General features: G+C 39.7%; 1 protein-coding gene across 3 annotated transcripts in view; it reads left to right on the top strand.

The window, feature by feature from the left end:
• LOC134624526 (uncharacterized) overlaps positions 1 to 11,923 on the top strand; it is a 45,752-nt gene that overhangs the window by 19,590 nt on the left and 14,239 nt on the right. For 2 of the 3 annotated variants that reach the window (XM_063469524.1, XM_063469526.1), the window contains 14 exons: positions 85 to 123; positions 237 to 365; positions 473 to 599; positions 1,310 to 1,480; positions 1,577 to 1,608; positions 2,101 to 2,265; positions 2,386 to 2,520; positions 4,415 to 4,453; positions 4,547 to 4,687; positions 6,334 to 6,422; positions 6,537 to 6,560; positions 6,956 to 7,406; positions 7,536 to 7,598; positions 7,852 to 11,923. The exon at positions 7,852 to 11,923 is cut by the window's right edge and continues 1,841 nt beyond it. In XM_063469524.1, the coding sequence (XP_063325594.1) occupies positions 85 to 123; positions 237 to 365; positions 473 to 599; positions 1,310 to 1,480; positions 1,577 to 1,608; positions 2,101 to 2,265; positions 2,386 to 2,520; positions 4,415 to 4,453; positions 4,547 to 4,687; positions 6,334 to 6,422; positions 6,537 to 6,560; positions 6,956 to 7,406; positions 7,536 to 7,598; positions 7,852 to 11,923 (5,677 nt within the window). The remainder of the gene's footprint in view (positions 1 to 84; positions 124 to 236; positions 366 to 472; positions 600 to 1,309; positions 1,481 to 1,576; positions 1,609 to 2,100; positions 2,266 to 2,385; positions 2,521 to 4,414; positions 4,454 to 4,546; positions 4,688 to 6,333; positions 6,423 to 6,536; positions 6,561 to 6,955; positions 7,407 to 7,535; positions 7,599 to 7,851) is intronic. The other variant, XM_063469525.1, reaches the window with a different exon arrangement.

Here is an 11,923-nt window from a genome sequence, read left to right on the forward strand (position 1 = left end):
CCAAAATTAAATAAGAGAGTAAGAAGTGTCTTGCCGTAGAGCATAGTGCCTTTAACGCTGTGTTCTCTTACATTCATCTTTCAGCTTGGGTTTTATAGCACCCTGATGAAGCTGGTGAATTATGTAAGTAACTTTTCCCCCCCAAATTATACATGAATTTGTAAATATAACATATCAAATTAACAAACAAAAAAACTATTTGTGTTTGTTTGAATGTTTGCTGGCTCTTCTTAAAGCAGCAGACAACTGATGATGGATCAACGGTAATCTACATCAAGAATATCTCACTAAGTGAGGCCAATGATCTCAGGGAAGCTTTGGAAAAAATCGGTTCTGTCAAAAACTACCTGCCACTCCTCAACAAGGTTAAAACACACACCTGTTCATACATTTGATTAAGAAGATTTAAACAAAAAAAGACATTGTTGTCTTATCTTCTCTTATCTTTCATGTTTATGCATGTCTGTTCTAGGTGTTTATTGAATTTGAGTCCATTTACGATGCTGATCGACTCGGAGTTTGGTACAGCCTCCTGAAACAAGGCTTTGCCCATAATGTCTACAGGATTAAGATACCAAGAAATGAATCCACAGCAAGGCGTAAGTCTTTGTTTATGGATAAAATAAAGCAGATGAGATGTAGATGTATGGGGAGTTACATAATAGGTAGCTAAAAAAACTCCTTAAGGGTAACTGGTAGGTCTATGCTGGGCATACACTGAGTGATTTTTGGCCGATTTAGAGCCGATTTTTCCGTCGTGCGACCGTTTTGGGGATCGGCCCGATTTTCACCTTAATCGTATGTCGTGCATTGTGTAGTATACATGGGGTAACGAGAAGCGACCTCGACCAGCTCCCGATCATCAATCTTTTGGTCGTAAGAAAATCAAACCTGTTTGGAATCCTGTCGGCCGTCGTGAGGGTGTCAACGCAGCCTCTCACACTGTGCACACGCAAACACAGAAATGAAGATGAAAAGAGCAGCACGGCAGTGTAGCGTGTGATCTGGACACAAGCGATGGAGGGACAACTTGTAGAACTTTGGCAAGCTCATCTGAGCCTTTTTGATGTGGCATCACAAAATTTTCACGACCACACCAACCGTGTGCCATACATGCATACAGCAGAATTAACCTTGACTTAAAATTCTGTTGCCTGATGCATTGAAAACAAAAACAAACTGCCTCAGCAGCTAGTCACTGTTTTTTATATGTTAAATATCTTAAAATAATTGGAATATGAAATGTCAAAATCAAAGCATTTAATAAATTTTTTTTAAAAAAGCTCTCTTTTTTTTTTTTTTTGTGCAGCACCTAGACTGGCAGCGAAAGCTTTGCCGGACAGCAAGGTTGTCGCTGAAGGGGCAACAATCCCAACAGCAAATTTTGGTGTTCCTCAGGGAAGCACTTCACCATTTTGGGTTACAATGAAAACGTATCCCTTTTTGTTCCCTACCGCATCTCCTTGGTTTGTCATCCCAGGTGAGAAAAACAAATTGAACTAGAACTTAACTCCAGATTCAAAATGTAGGAAATAATTGGCTCTTACATGTGACTCTGTTTATTTTTGACTTGTAGATTTTGTGACGGTCCAGCTGACAAAAAAACAGGTAAGCACATTTTTTTAAATTCTCCAATCTGGTCAAGTAGCAAGAAAACTGTAATTTTAATTACTTACTAGATATAACATTTGGCTAAGAAAGTGGTTAGAAAATTGTTTGCATAACCACCCTTGGAAGTTTGGAGAAACTGGCTGAATCTGAATCTGCAAATGCTTCTCTTTGAACCAACTTTTGACATTTTTCTACTTAATTGCTAAAGAAATAATGTTGTAATGCTTTTGAGTCAATCGTCCAATCACCCCTGATCTCCAGTTCTAAACTCCATGCTCCTCATTTTGATATGAATATATATGAAATCTGCATTTTTATCCCATGTTCATTACGTTCTGAAAATCTGTGCTTAATTATGTAAAATGTCATAAACTGTTTTCAGTATCAAATAGCATAAAATAGTTAATGACTTTATCAAAGGAAGCGCAATGTGCAGGTGTTGCCTCTGCTTTTTTTCCCCCCTCTTTGAATTAACTTTGTGTCCTGTAGAAAAACCGTCCTCCAGGCTCTGTTTTCCCCCACATTATGCTGACCGGTTTGCCAGAAGGGAACTACAGACATGAGGATGTCGCCAAGCTGGTGTGGCACCATTTCCCCATTCATAATCTTCATACTCTGTACTACAAGATCATCGTTTTACCACTGCAGAGGAGGGTGAGGAATAGATGCTGAAGACTGACACAAGCACAGACATTTTAATATTCCTCATTTGTTTTTGTTTTTTTAATCAAACAAAGCTTTATTGAAAACTTTTATTTTTATCCTGACCTACAGGCCTTCGTGTACTTCAGTGGCTGGAATGCCTGTACCAATTTTGTTCAACTGCACAGGAAAAATCCTATTTCTGTCGGAGGTCAGATGCTCAATATCCACTTCGTGTTACAGGACATGCATCCTGGATCCAGTGAGGTATGGAAAGCTCTGTCCAAAACTTTGATGTGTTATTCGGTCTGTTATTTTGCTGAACTATGATCAAATCATAGGGAAGATGGTGGTTGGAGACTGGCACGACCAAAACCATTGCGACTTTGTACAATGAACTTGCAGTCTTGTTGCCTTTGATGTAGTTAACTCAAAGGTGGGGACCAGGCCTGTGGCCACGCGCAGTCAGTTACCATCTTTGGCGCATCAAGACAGCGACAAAAAAAAAAAAAACTAAGTTAGAGTCAATGAATCATTTTGTGAATTAATGGGTTTAAGTTAGCAATTAAATGCAGTCTGTTCATGATAATACACTGATTAACTGTTACGTAGTATAAACATACAAATTCACCTTAATTTCTTACCTTTAGAGTCCAGCTAGAATCTGAAATTAATTTTTATCTTGTTCCTGCAGGATTTCAATTTAACTACAAAATAACATACATGCTTGATAACTTTGCTTTTATATGGGACTATAATGCAACCAGTTGACAACCATCTCCAAAAGTTGATTCTGTTAATCTGGACGTAGCGTTTTCAGTGGGAGAAACGTTTCGTCACTCATCCAAGTGACTTCCTCAGTTTCAGCTGACTGCAGGTTTCCCCAAATCTTATAAACAGTACATTAGCATAATGACTGAAACCAGCATACTGAAGGAACAATGGTTCCTTCATCATTATTATGCAAATTCTCATGACCATTGATCAACAACCACTGATCAAAGCCCACTGACCAATGGCCATGAGTACCATTCACAGAGAGTTGGGGAATGGCTGCAATCATGGCATTGTAAGATGGCGAAAGATGTACCCTTAGGCCGCCTCCTCGATTCAGAGATGGTCTTTCCCTTTTCACGTAAATGGCCTCTTTGACTCCACGTTCAAACCAGCGTTCCTCCCTGTCCAGGATGTGTACATCCTTGTCATTGAAAGAGTATCCACTGGCCTGTAGGTGTAAATAGACTGCAGATGACACCACACAGAAGAGGTAACACTATGTTACTCTGTTTGTGTCGGGGGACCCGATCCTTGGGGTGGACCAAGGATTAATTAGGTGTCATTGGGACGCTACAACACAGAGCGAACACCATCCCCACAGACAAAGCAGCCAGGAAAGCAGAAGAACATCACATTAAGAAGGCCCTGAGTAAATGTGGTTATCCTATCTGGACTTTTGTCAAAGCTTGTAAGGCACCTAAAGAAAGCTCCAGCCAATCCAGGAGAGAAGGACAACCGCTACCTAAGCGAAACCAGTTGATCTGGTGTGTGTCAGGAGTATCGGAACAGTTGAGACCCATTTTTTTCTTGATACTGTGTCTCTGTGGCTTTTAAACCCCAAAACACACTGTGCCAAAAATTGCTCCACCCAAAGGGGACTCTGGAACAATCTCCCAGTTGATGACCTTACGTCTGAGTCCATTCAGTTGTTTAAATCGCGCCTAAAAACCCACTTGTTCAATTTGGCGTTTGACGCAAATTAGTGTGACTTTCATCGGGTGCGTTTACTCGTCATGCTCTGCCCCGAATTTTACCCGCATTGCGGTACTATTGTGAAGCACTTTGATGTTTGATGTTATGTTTTGATTTATGACTTAAAAAATACCTTAAAATGTAATGTAATGTACCTTAAAGCACCTTGAGGCAGCTGTTGTGATTTGGCGCTATATAAATAAAATAAAATTGAATTATACCTTTGGGATAGGGACGTGTTTTACAATTTTGGTTGGATAATTTTTAAAAATGTTAGATATAGTTACATAATTTATACATTTTCTAAAACTGTATGCTGTTTACTGCACATTAACACCCTGATTATGAGTTGGATAATTGAATTTACAGAATAGCAATGTGTGTGACAATATCTTTTAAAATCTTTTTGTAGGAGGTCATGTACAGAAATCTGATGAAATGGAGCAATATTGTAAGTAAGCTATCACTTAATTATATCTGTAGTCATCCAAAACAAGTTTTTCTATTTCCTGTTCCTTAACAGCGGCTTTTCATTATTTTTCAGCATGTTCCAGATTCAGAGTCTCTGGAGGAGCGGCTGATCCATGTGGAGATCTCTGAGACATCTGTGGACCTCATCATGATGGTCATGCAAGTGGTGGCATCCAATGGTTCCTTTGTCAGATTCTTGCCACTTGCTAACAGGGTACGACACACGCCTACACCCCCCCCCCCCGTTTTTTCAGTTGCATGACTGCATTAATGGTTTTACTTATGCAAAAGTTTGGGCAACCTTGTTAATAGTCATTATTTTCCTGTATAAATTGTTGGTTGTTACAATGAAAAATGTCAGTTAAATATATCATATAGGAGACACACACAGTGATATTTGAGAAGTGAAATGAAGTTTATTGGATTTACAGAAAGTGTGCAAAAATTGTTTAAACAAAATCAGGCAGTTGCATAAATTTGGGCACCACAAAAAAAAAATGAAATCAATATTTAGTAGATCTGCCTTTTGCAGAAATTACAGCCTCTAAACGCTTCCTGTAGGTTTCAGTGAGAGTCTGGATTGTGGTTGAAGGTATTTTGGACCATTCCTCTTTACAAAACATCTCTAGTTCATTCAGGTTTGATGGCTTCGAGCATGGACAGTTCTCTTTAACTTAAGACAGATTTTCAATAATATTCAGGTCTGGGGACTGAGGTGGCCATTCCAGAACGCTGTACTTGTTCCTCTGCATGAATGCCTTAGTGGGTTTTGAGCAGTGTTTCGGGTCGCTGTCTTGTTGAAAGATCCAGCCCCGGTGCAGTTTCAGCTTTGTCACTGATTCCTGGACAATGGTCTCCAGAATTTGATGATACTGAGTGGAATCCATGTGTCCCTCAACTTTGACAAGATTCCCAGTCCCTGCACTGGCCACACAGCCCCACAGCATGATGGAACCACCACCATATTTTACTGTAGGTAGCAGGTGTTTTTCTTGGAATGCTGTGTTCTTTTTCCTCCATGCAAAACACCCCTTTGTTATGCCCAAATAACACAATTTTACTTTCATCTGTCCACAGCACCTTATTCCAAATGTGCTTTAGCAAACCTCAAGCGGCTCTGTTTGTGCTGTGGGCGGAGAAAAGGCTTCCTCTGCATCACTCTCGCATACAGCATCTCCTTGTGTAAAGTGCGCCGAATGGTTGAACGATGCACAGTGACTCCATCTGCTGCAAGATGATGTTGTAGGTCTTTGGTGCTGGTCTGTGGGTTGACTCTGACTGTTCTCACCATTCGTCGCTTCTGTCTATCCGAGATTTTTCTTGGTCTGCCACTTCGAGCCTTAACTTGAACTGAGCCTGTGGTCTTCCATTTTCTCAATATGTTCCTAAAGGTTTTGGAATCAATAAAATGACAACAGTGCCCAAATTAATGCACCTGCCTGATTTTGTTTAAACAATTATTGCACACTTTCTATAAATCCAATAGACTTCATTTCACTTCCCAAATATCACTGTGTGTCTCCTATATGATATATTTAACTGACATTTTTTTATTGTAACAACCAACGATTTATACAGGAAAATAATGACTATTAACAAGGTTGCCCAAACTTTTGCATCCCACTGTATTTCAGTCAGGATCGCTATAGCAAAAATTTTGCATCTATGTTCTCATCTATGTATTTGTTTCATGTTCAGTCATATTGTAGTTCATACTGCACCTTTGCTTGGGTGCAGTATGAACTAAACTAAAGCATGAACGAGTTAAAAAAACAATAAGAATTTTTAATGTCTATTATCACTTTTTAAGAAACGTTTTCCTTGTCTTTGTGCTTTTCTTATGACTGTTTCTATTCTCAGATTTACATTGAGATAGCAGAATCTACCCTTGTAACAGAGGTGTTGGAGAAGATTGCTTCAAATGAACATTTATCTACGAATGTAATTTGGTATGACTTTCACTAAAATAGGGGAAGAGATGAATAAATTATTAGAATAAATTACGTATTTATTTGTTATGAAAATAGACCCTTAGACCGTCTCCTTTTTTATCCCCTGTACAGGAAAAAAGTTCGACGTATTGAAACGTGAGTATTTCTCTTTCTAATACGACAATTTCTGAATCTGGGTGCAGCTTCTCCTGTAGAAGTTAAAACAGTTCTAATACTAAACATTTTGGGTTTTCGGATTCTTGGTTTGACGAAAAAATAATAGTCTCATATGGTGAAGTATGGTTTCCTGTTTTTTTGTTTGTTTGTTTTTTTCTCTGTAATTTTTTATAATGAACTGGCTGTAAAAGATGTGGAGAAACAAAAGAGGCAGTTTATGTAAATGTGTCTTAAGCTAATGACTGCTGAACAAAAAATTGGAAATGATATTTGTTTCTTTCTCTGTTTTGTAAAATGTTATGTGTAACCATTTTTGTGAAAACAAACTTGTTTTTTGTGGGCAACTAACAAAGATTTTCTGCTTTTGATTTTAGTTTGAAGAGTCTAAAACAGCGTCTGCAAGACTCCAGTGAGATTAAAGTAAATCTTGAACTGGACACCATAGATGTTAAGTTCCCGACTGTGAAAAGTGGAGCACAGCCTTCTCTTTCTGATAAAGGGGCGCAAACTCTTAAGCAAACAAGTACCTCTGGTTCTGCTCAACCAGCAGTATCAGTTAGTTCCAACATTTCTAAGTCTCTCACAGCAGGACAAAGTGCAACAAGTGACCAAGAAATGGAAGAAACCAGTGATAAAGGGGAAGAAGGGTCACCAGTAACTTCAGTCACCTCTGCTGATGAAAGAACTTTTTCAGCTGCTTCTACCCCTGCTCCTCCAGTCACAAGTCTGACAAAGTCTAAGGAAACGATCAAAGAACTTCTTTATATTAATGCTGACGAGCCCATATTGATTCAGGGAACCAAGACACAGACTGTGGATAAAATGGTAATATCTGGCAAAAAGTGTATTTCCAAAGTGCCAAAAATGTTCTAACTATGACCTGCCATATTTTTGTGAGGGTAACGCATTTCCAGTTTGTTCAAGTAAATTAGTAAGCAATTTTTATCTTTTTAGAGCCTCAGCAAGAGAGAAACAACCTCTAGAAGTGACTTGGATAAAGAGAAAATGGAAGAAAAGGTGAGTTCCTTACTTCTAGCTTCAAATTTGGTCTGCATATATGCATAAACATACAGTGTATATAGAATCAAACCCACTAAACTATGATATGATAATATATCTTAGAGTTTATTAGTGACAGTCTTCTGTGGTCCCTTTTATTATTTTTTTGTTTGTTTGTTTGTTTGTTTGGTTGGGGGGGGGGTTGTTTTTGTTTTTTTAAAAGGTCAGTTATGTAATGGAAAATAACTCATCTCTTTAACTGGTTAAGCAGACCTGCGGAGTGGAAATAGAAAACCAAAGCCTGGTTGTGTCGACCACTACAAAACAGATCTCAACAAGGCCCTTGAACGACTCCACGAGCAGCTCATCTTCTAGTGTAAGCCAGACCTCTGTCTCTTCTTCTCTACAATCTATTGAAACTCCTCCCTTCCCTTGCCAAACAGCACAGCCAGAAAATCCAGAGTCTCCAGAGATAGCCTTACATTCTCCATCCTCCAGCTGTAAGCCTTCTTCATCAACGATTGCATCAACAGCAGCAGCAGCAGATGTGACAGTAGAGATATATCAGCTTCATAGAGACGAAGAAGCAAAACCCAAAGAAATTGCAGTAGGGAAGTCTGGTAAAGTGTTAGCAGAGGGCATTACTACAGAGACAAATAGAACAGAAACATCATTAGCTATACATTCAGCTGCACATAGTCAGGGGTTAGAGTTAACAAACCAAAAACAGAATCTAGAAATTGATTTTAACAATGGCAAAGAGTTGAAGGAGAGGACAGAAGAAGAATGCAGAAATGATTATTCTGGCAAGTATCCTGAGGAGGAGGACTTTGAAGATTACCAAATCCTGGACTCGATTGAGGATCAAATGGATGAACAGATGAATGAAGACGGAAGCCAAGATGGCACTAAAACCAATATATCTGGGTGTATACAAGAGGCAGGCAACTCTTACCAGGTGATGGATAGTGTTACCGAGGACCAAGCATCTGTAGTTAAAGAGGACTCTCAAGAAGATGCCACTGATAAGGATGTGTTAGATTCAAGAACGAACCAAAGTCCAAGGATCAAGGGAGCTCGAACGACCAAACAAACACAAGGAGAAATGCAGAGGTCTTTTAAAGCCCCCGAAAATTTGGGCCAAATCCTAAATGTTGAAGACCAAGTCGACAAAGACATGTCAAGCGATGCAGATTGTGCTAAACAAGAAACCTTTGAGATATTGGATTCAATTGATGATAACACTGATGACCATGTTTCTTCAGAAACACATATTTTTGATGAGCTAAATTTCAGTTTAGAGGACTTTGTCACTGTTGATGAAATTGGTGACAACACGGGAGAAGCAGCCTTCAGCCACCAAAGCTGCTCTTCTCATAAGCAGAACTCTGAAAGGAAAAAAGAAAGGCAAAGCTCTCACATTTCCTCCTCTTCTTCCTCACCTGTGCCCACTCACATCACAGTGAAAGGAAATTTGTCTTCTAATGTCTTTAAGACCTCTACCTCCTCATCTTCTCAGTCTTTTGAAACTTGTAGGAAAACACACCCAAGCAAGTTAAAGTCCCCAGCCAGAGCACTGCATACTTCATCCTCAGATTGCAGGGCGTATTCATTAAAGATGGCATCAGCAGCAGCTGAGACATCGGTTGACACATATAAGCTGCACAAAGAAACAAGTTCTGTTGAGTCAGAGTCAAGGCAGTCACCTGGACCTGAGAAAGGCCATAGACTGCATAAGTTGGACAGTCAAGTCATGGTGAGCGATACAGATGCAGTCAAAACCTGTTCAAAGGAATGGAGTGAAATCGAATTGGATGCTTCTGTCCAACTATTACATGGGGTTTCTAAACACCAAGTAGCTACCAATCAAGAAGATGATTGCCTTGTTGAAAATGAAGACTCAGCAGAGAAAAGGGAGGTTGAGGAAAACAAGATTCGGATAATGGAAAATTCTGATAAATCTACAGTTCTAGATGCAGCTGATAAAATTGAAATGTCACTTACAAGTAGCAACCAAAACCCTAGAGGCCAAACAGAAGATAGAAGAAGAAAAGAAAGGGAAGAAATGTTTTCAGAAGAATCCTGCAAAGCGTCCAAAGATGCTGATAACAGAGACATGAAAGACAATTCATCAGATAGTACTGATCATGAAACCTTTGAGATATTAGATGCAACTGATGATCATACTGATGACCATGCCTCATCAAACACCAACCTTTTTGATGAGCCAAATTTCAACTTAGAGGACTTTGTCACTGTTGATGAAATTGTTGATGATGTGGAAGATATGGCCTTAGACCACCCAAGCACAGCTTCATCTAAGCAGAACTCTAGAATGAAAAGTGAAAGGCAAGGTTCAAATGTTTCATCACCTGTAAAGCAGACTTCTACAAGATCCCCAAAAGACTCCAAGAGCTCAGCAACTTATTCTTCTTTCTCACATTCCTTATCCAAGTCAATGAAAGCCACTGCGAGGAGCAGTTTGTGTATGGCTATGGAAACTCCTGCCTCCTCTGTGGAAAAAGCAGCATCAGGTAACCCAAAATCTCCAGCCAGAGCATCGCAAGTTTTGTATTCAGGTTTTAGGACCTGTGCATCAAAAGCAGCTCTAAGTGGAGTTGAGACTTGTCAGCCAAATGAAGAACAAGCAAAACCAACAGAGAGTTTAGTGGTAAAATCTGACCACAAAATTTCAGCCGATGGCATTGCTTTGAAAATTGTTGAGTCAAAGTCAAGCCAGTCATCTGCTCTTGAGCAAGGCCAGAAATTCTTTGGAGATGGCTATAAGGTCTTGGACAGTATTGAAGATGAAAGTCCTGAGGAGTTTAGTGAAACGGAAATGGATGCACCTTTCAAAGCACTAGACGGTGTAACTGAAGACCAAACAGCAACAGTTCAAGAGGCCACTCAAACAGTTAAAGATGAAGGTTCCACATTGATGCAGCTGTCCGAGGAGCATGTGATTCAAGTAGATAATTCTGCTGAAGATTCGGCTGAGAGAAACGAAGTGCTGGACACAAGTAAGAATCAAGCTTCAAGGAGCATGGGCGATGGAAGGTGGGGGAAAGAAAAAGAACAACAGATGCTTTCAGGAGAAACCTGCAAAGACTCTGGCCAAATGACAAATGTTAAACACCAAAGCATCAAAGAAGCTTCACCAGATAGTACTGAAGAAGAAGGCTTTGAGGCACTGGGCTCAGCTAATGATCACATCGATGACCAAGTTGTTTCAGATACCACCCTTTTTGATGAGCAAAATTTTAACTTGGAGAATTTTGTCACTGTTGATGAGATTTTCGATGACTCGGGGGAGGACCAAAGCACAGATGTGTTATCCTCTGCCGAACAAACCTCATTAAAATCCTTGAAAGGCTTCAAGAGTTCTTTGTCACCTTCCTCATCTAAGACAAGGAAATCCACTTTGAAAACCAGGTTGTCTTCTAATGTCAAAACGATCTCTTTACAGTTAAATGAAACTCCTGCTTCACCTGATCAGAAAAGGAAGTCGAGCAAGCCAAAGTCTCCAGCCAGAGCATCTTATTCTTCATCCTCAGGTTGTAGGACTCATTTGTCAAAGCTGTCATTGACAGCACTAGTTGAGGCAACAATAGAGACTTGTCAGCTTCATAGAGAAGAAGCAAACCCTACAGAAAGTGTACCTGTAAAGTCTGACCACAAGGTTTCAATAAAAGGCATTGCTGGGGAAACTATTGAGTCGGAGATGAGTCAGAGACCTGGACCTGAGCAAGGCCAAGAATTATATGAAGGAGGCTTTCAGGTCTTGGACAGTGTTAATGATGATGACACATGTTTAAAGGAGTGCAGTGAAATTGGATTGGATGCTTCTCGCAAAGTGCTAGACAATGATATCAGAGACCAAATAACTACAGGTCAAGAGCCCAATCCTTTGGCCAAAAATGAAAGTTTTACAGTAAAGCAGCTGTCTGAAGATTTGATTCTGGTAGTGGACATTTGTGACAAAAATGCAGCAAAGAGCAGGGGAGATGGAAGCAAGGGGAAAGATGAAATAACGCTTTTGGAGGAATCATCCAAAGCCTCCAAAGATGCTGGCTTAATTGCAGAAGGTAAAAAACAGTCTCTTGAAGAGGGAGACAACACTTTAAAAGAGGGTACTGAACAACAAACCTTTGAGATACTGGATTCAACTGATAGTCATAATGATGATTATATTTCTTCAGACACTCAACTTTTTGATGAGCAGAATTTTGAGAGTTTTGTCACTGTTGATGAAATTGTTGAGGATGTGGATGACAACCAAGGCACCTTCTCATCTGAGCAGAACTCCAGAAAGAAAAGAAAAAGACAAAACTCAGATGTTTCAT

The sequence above is a fragment of the Pelmatolapia mariae genome, linkage group LG3_W, assembly GCF_036321145.2.
Source record: "Pelmatolapia mariae isolate MD_Pm_ZW linkage group LG3_W, Pm_UMD_F_2, whole genome shotgun sequence".
Taxonomy (NCBI): Eukaryota; Metazoa; Chordata; class Actinopteri; order Cichliformes; family Cichlidae; genus Pelmatolapia; species Pelmatolapia mariae.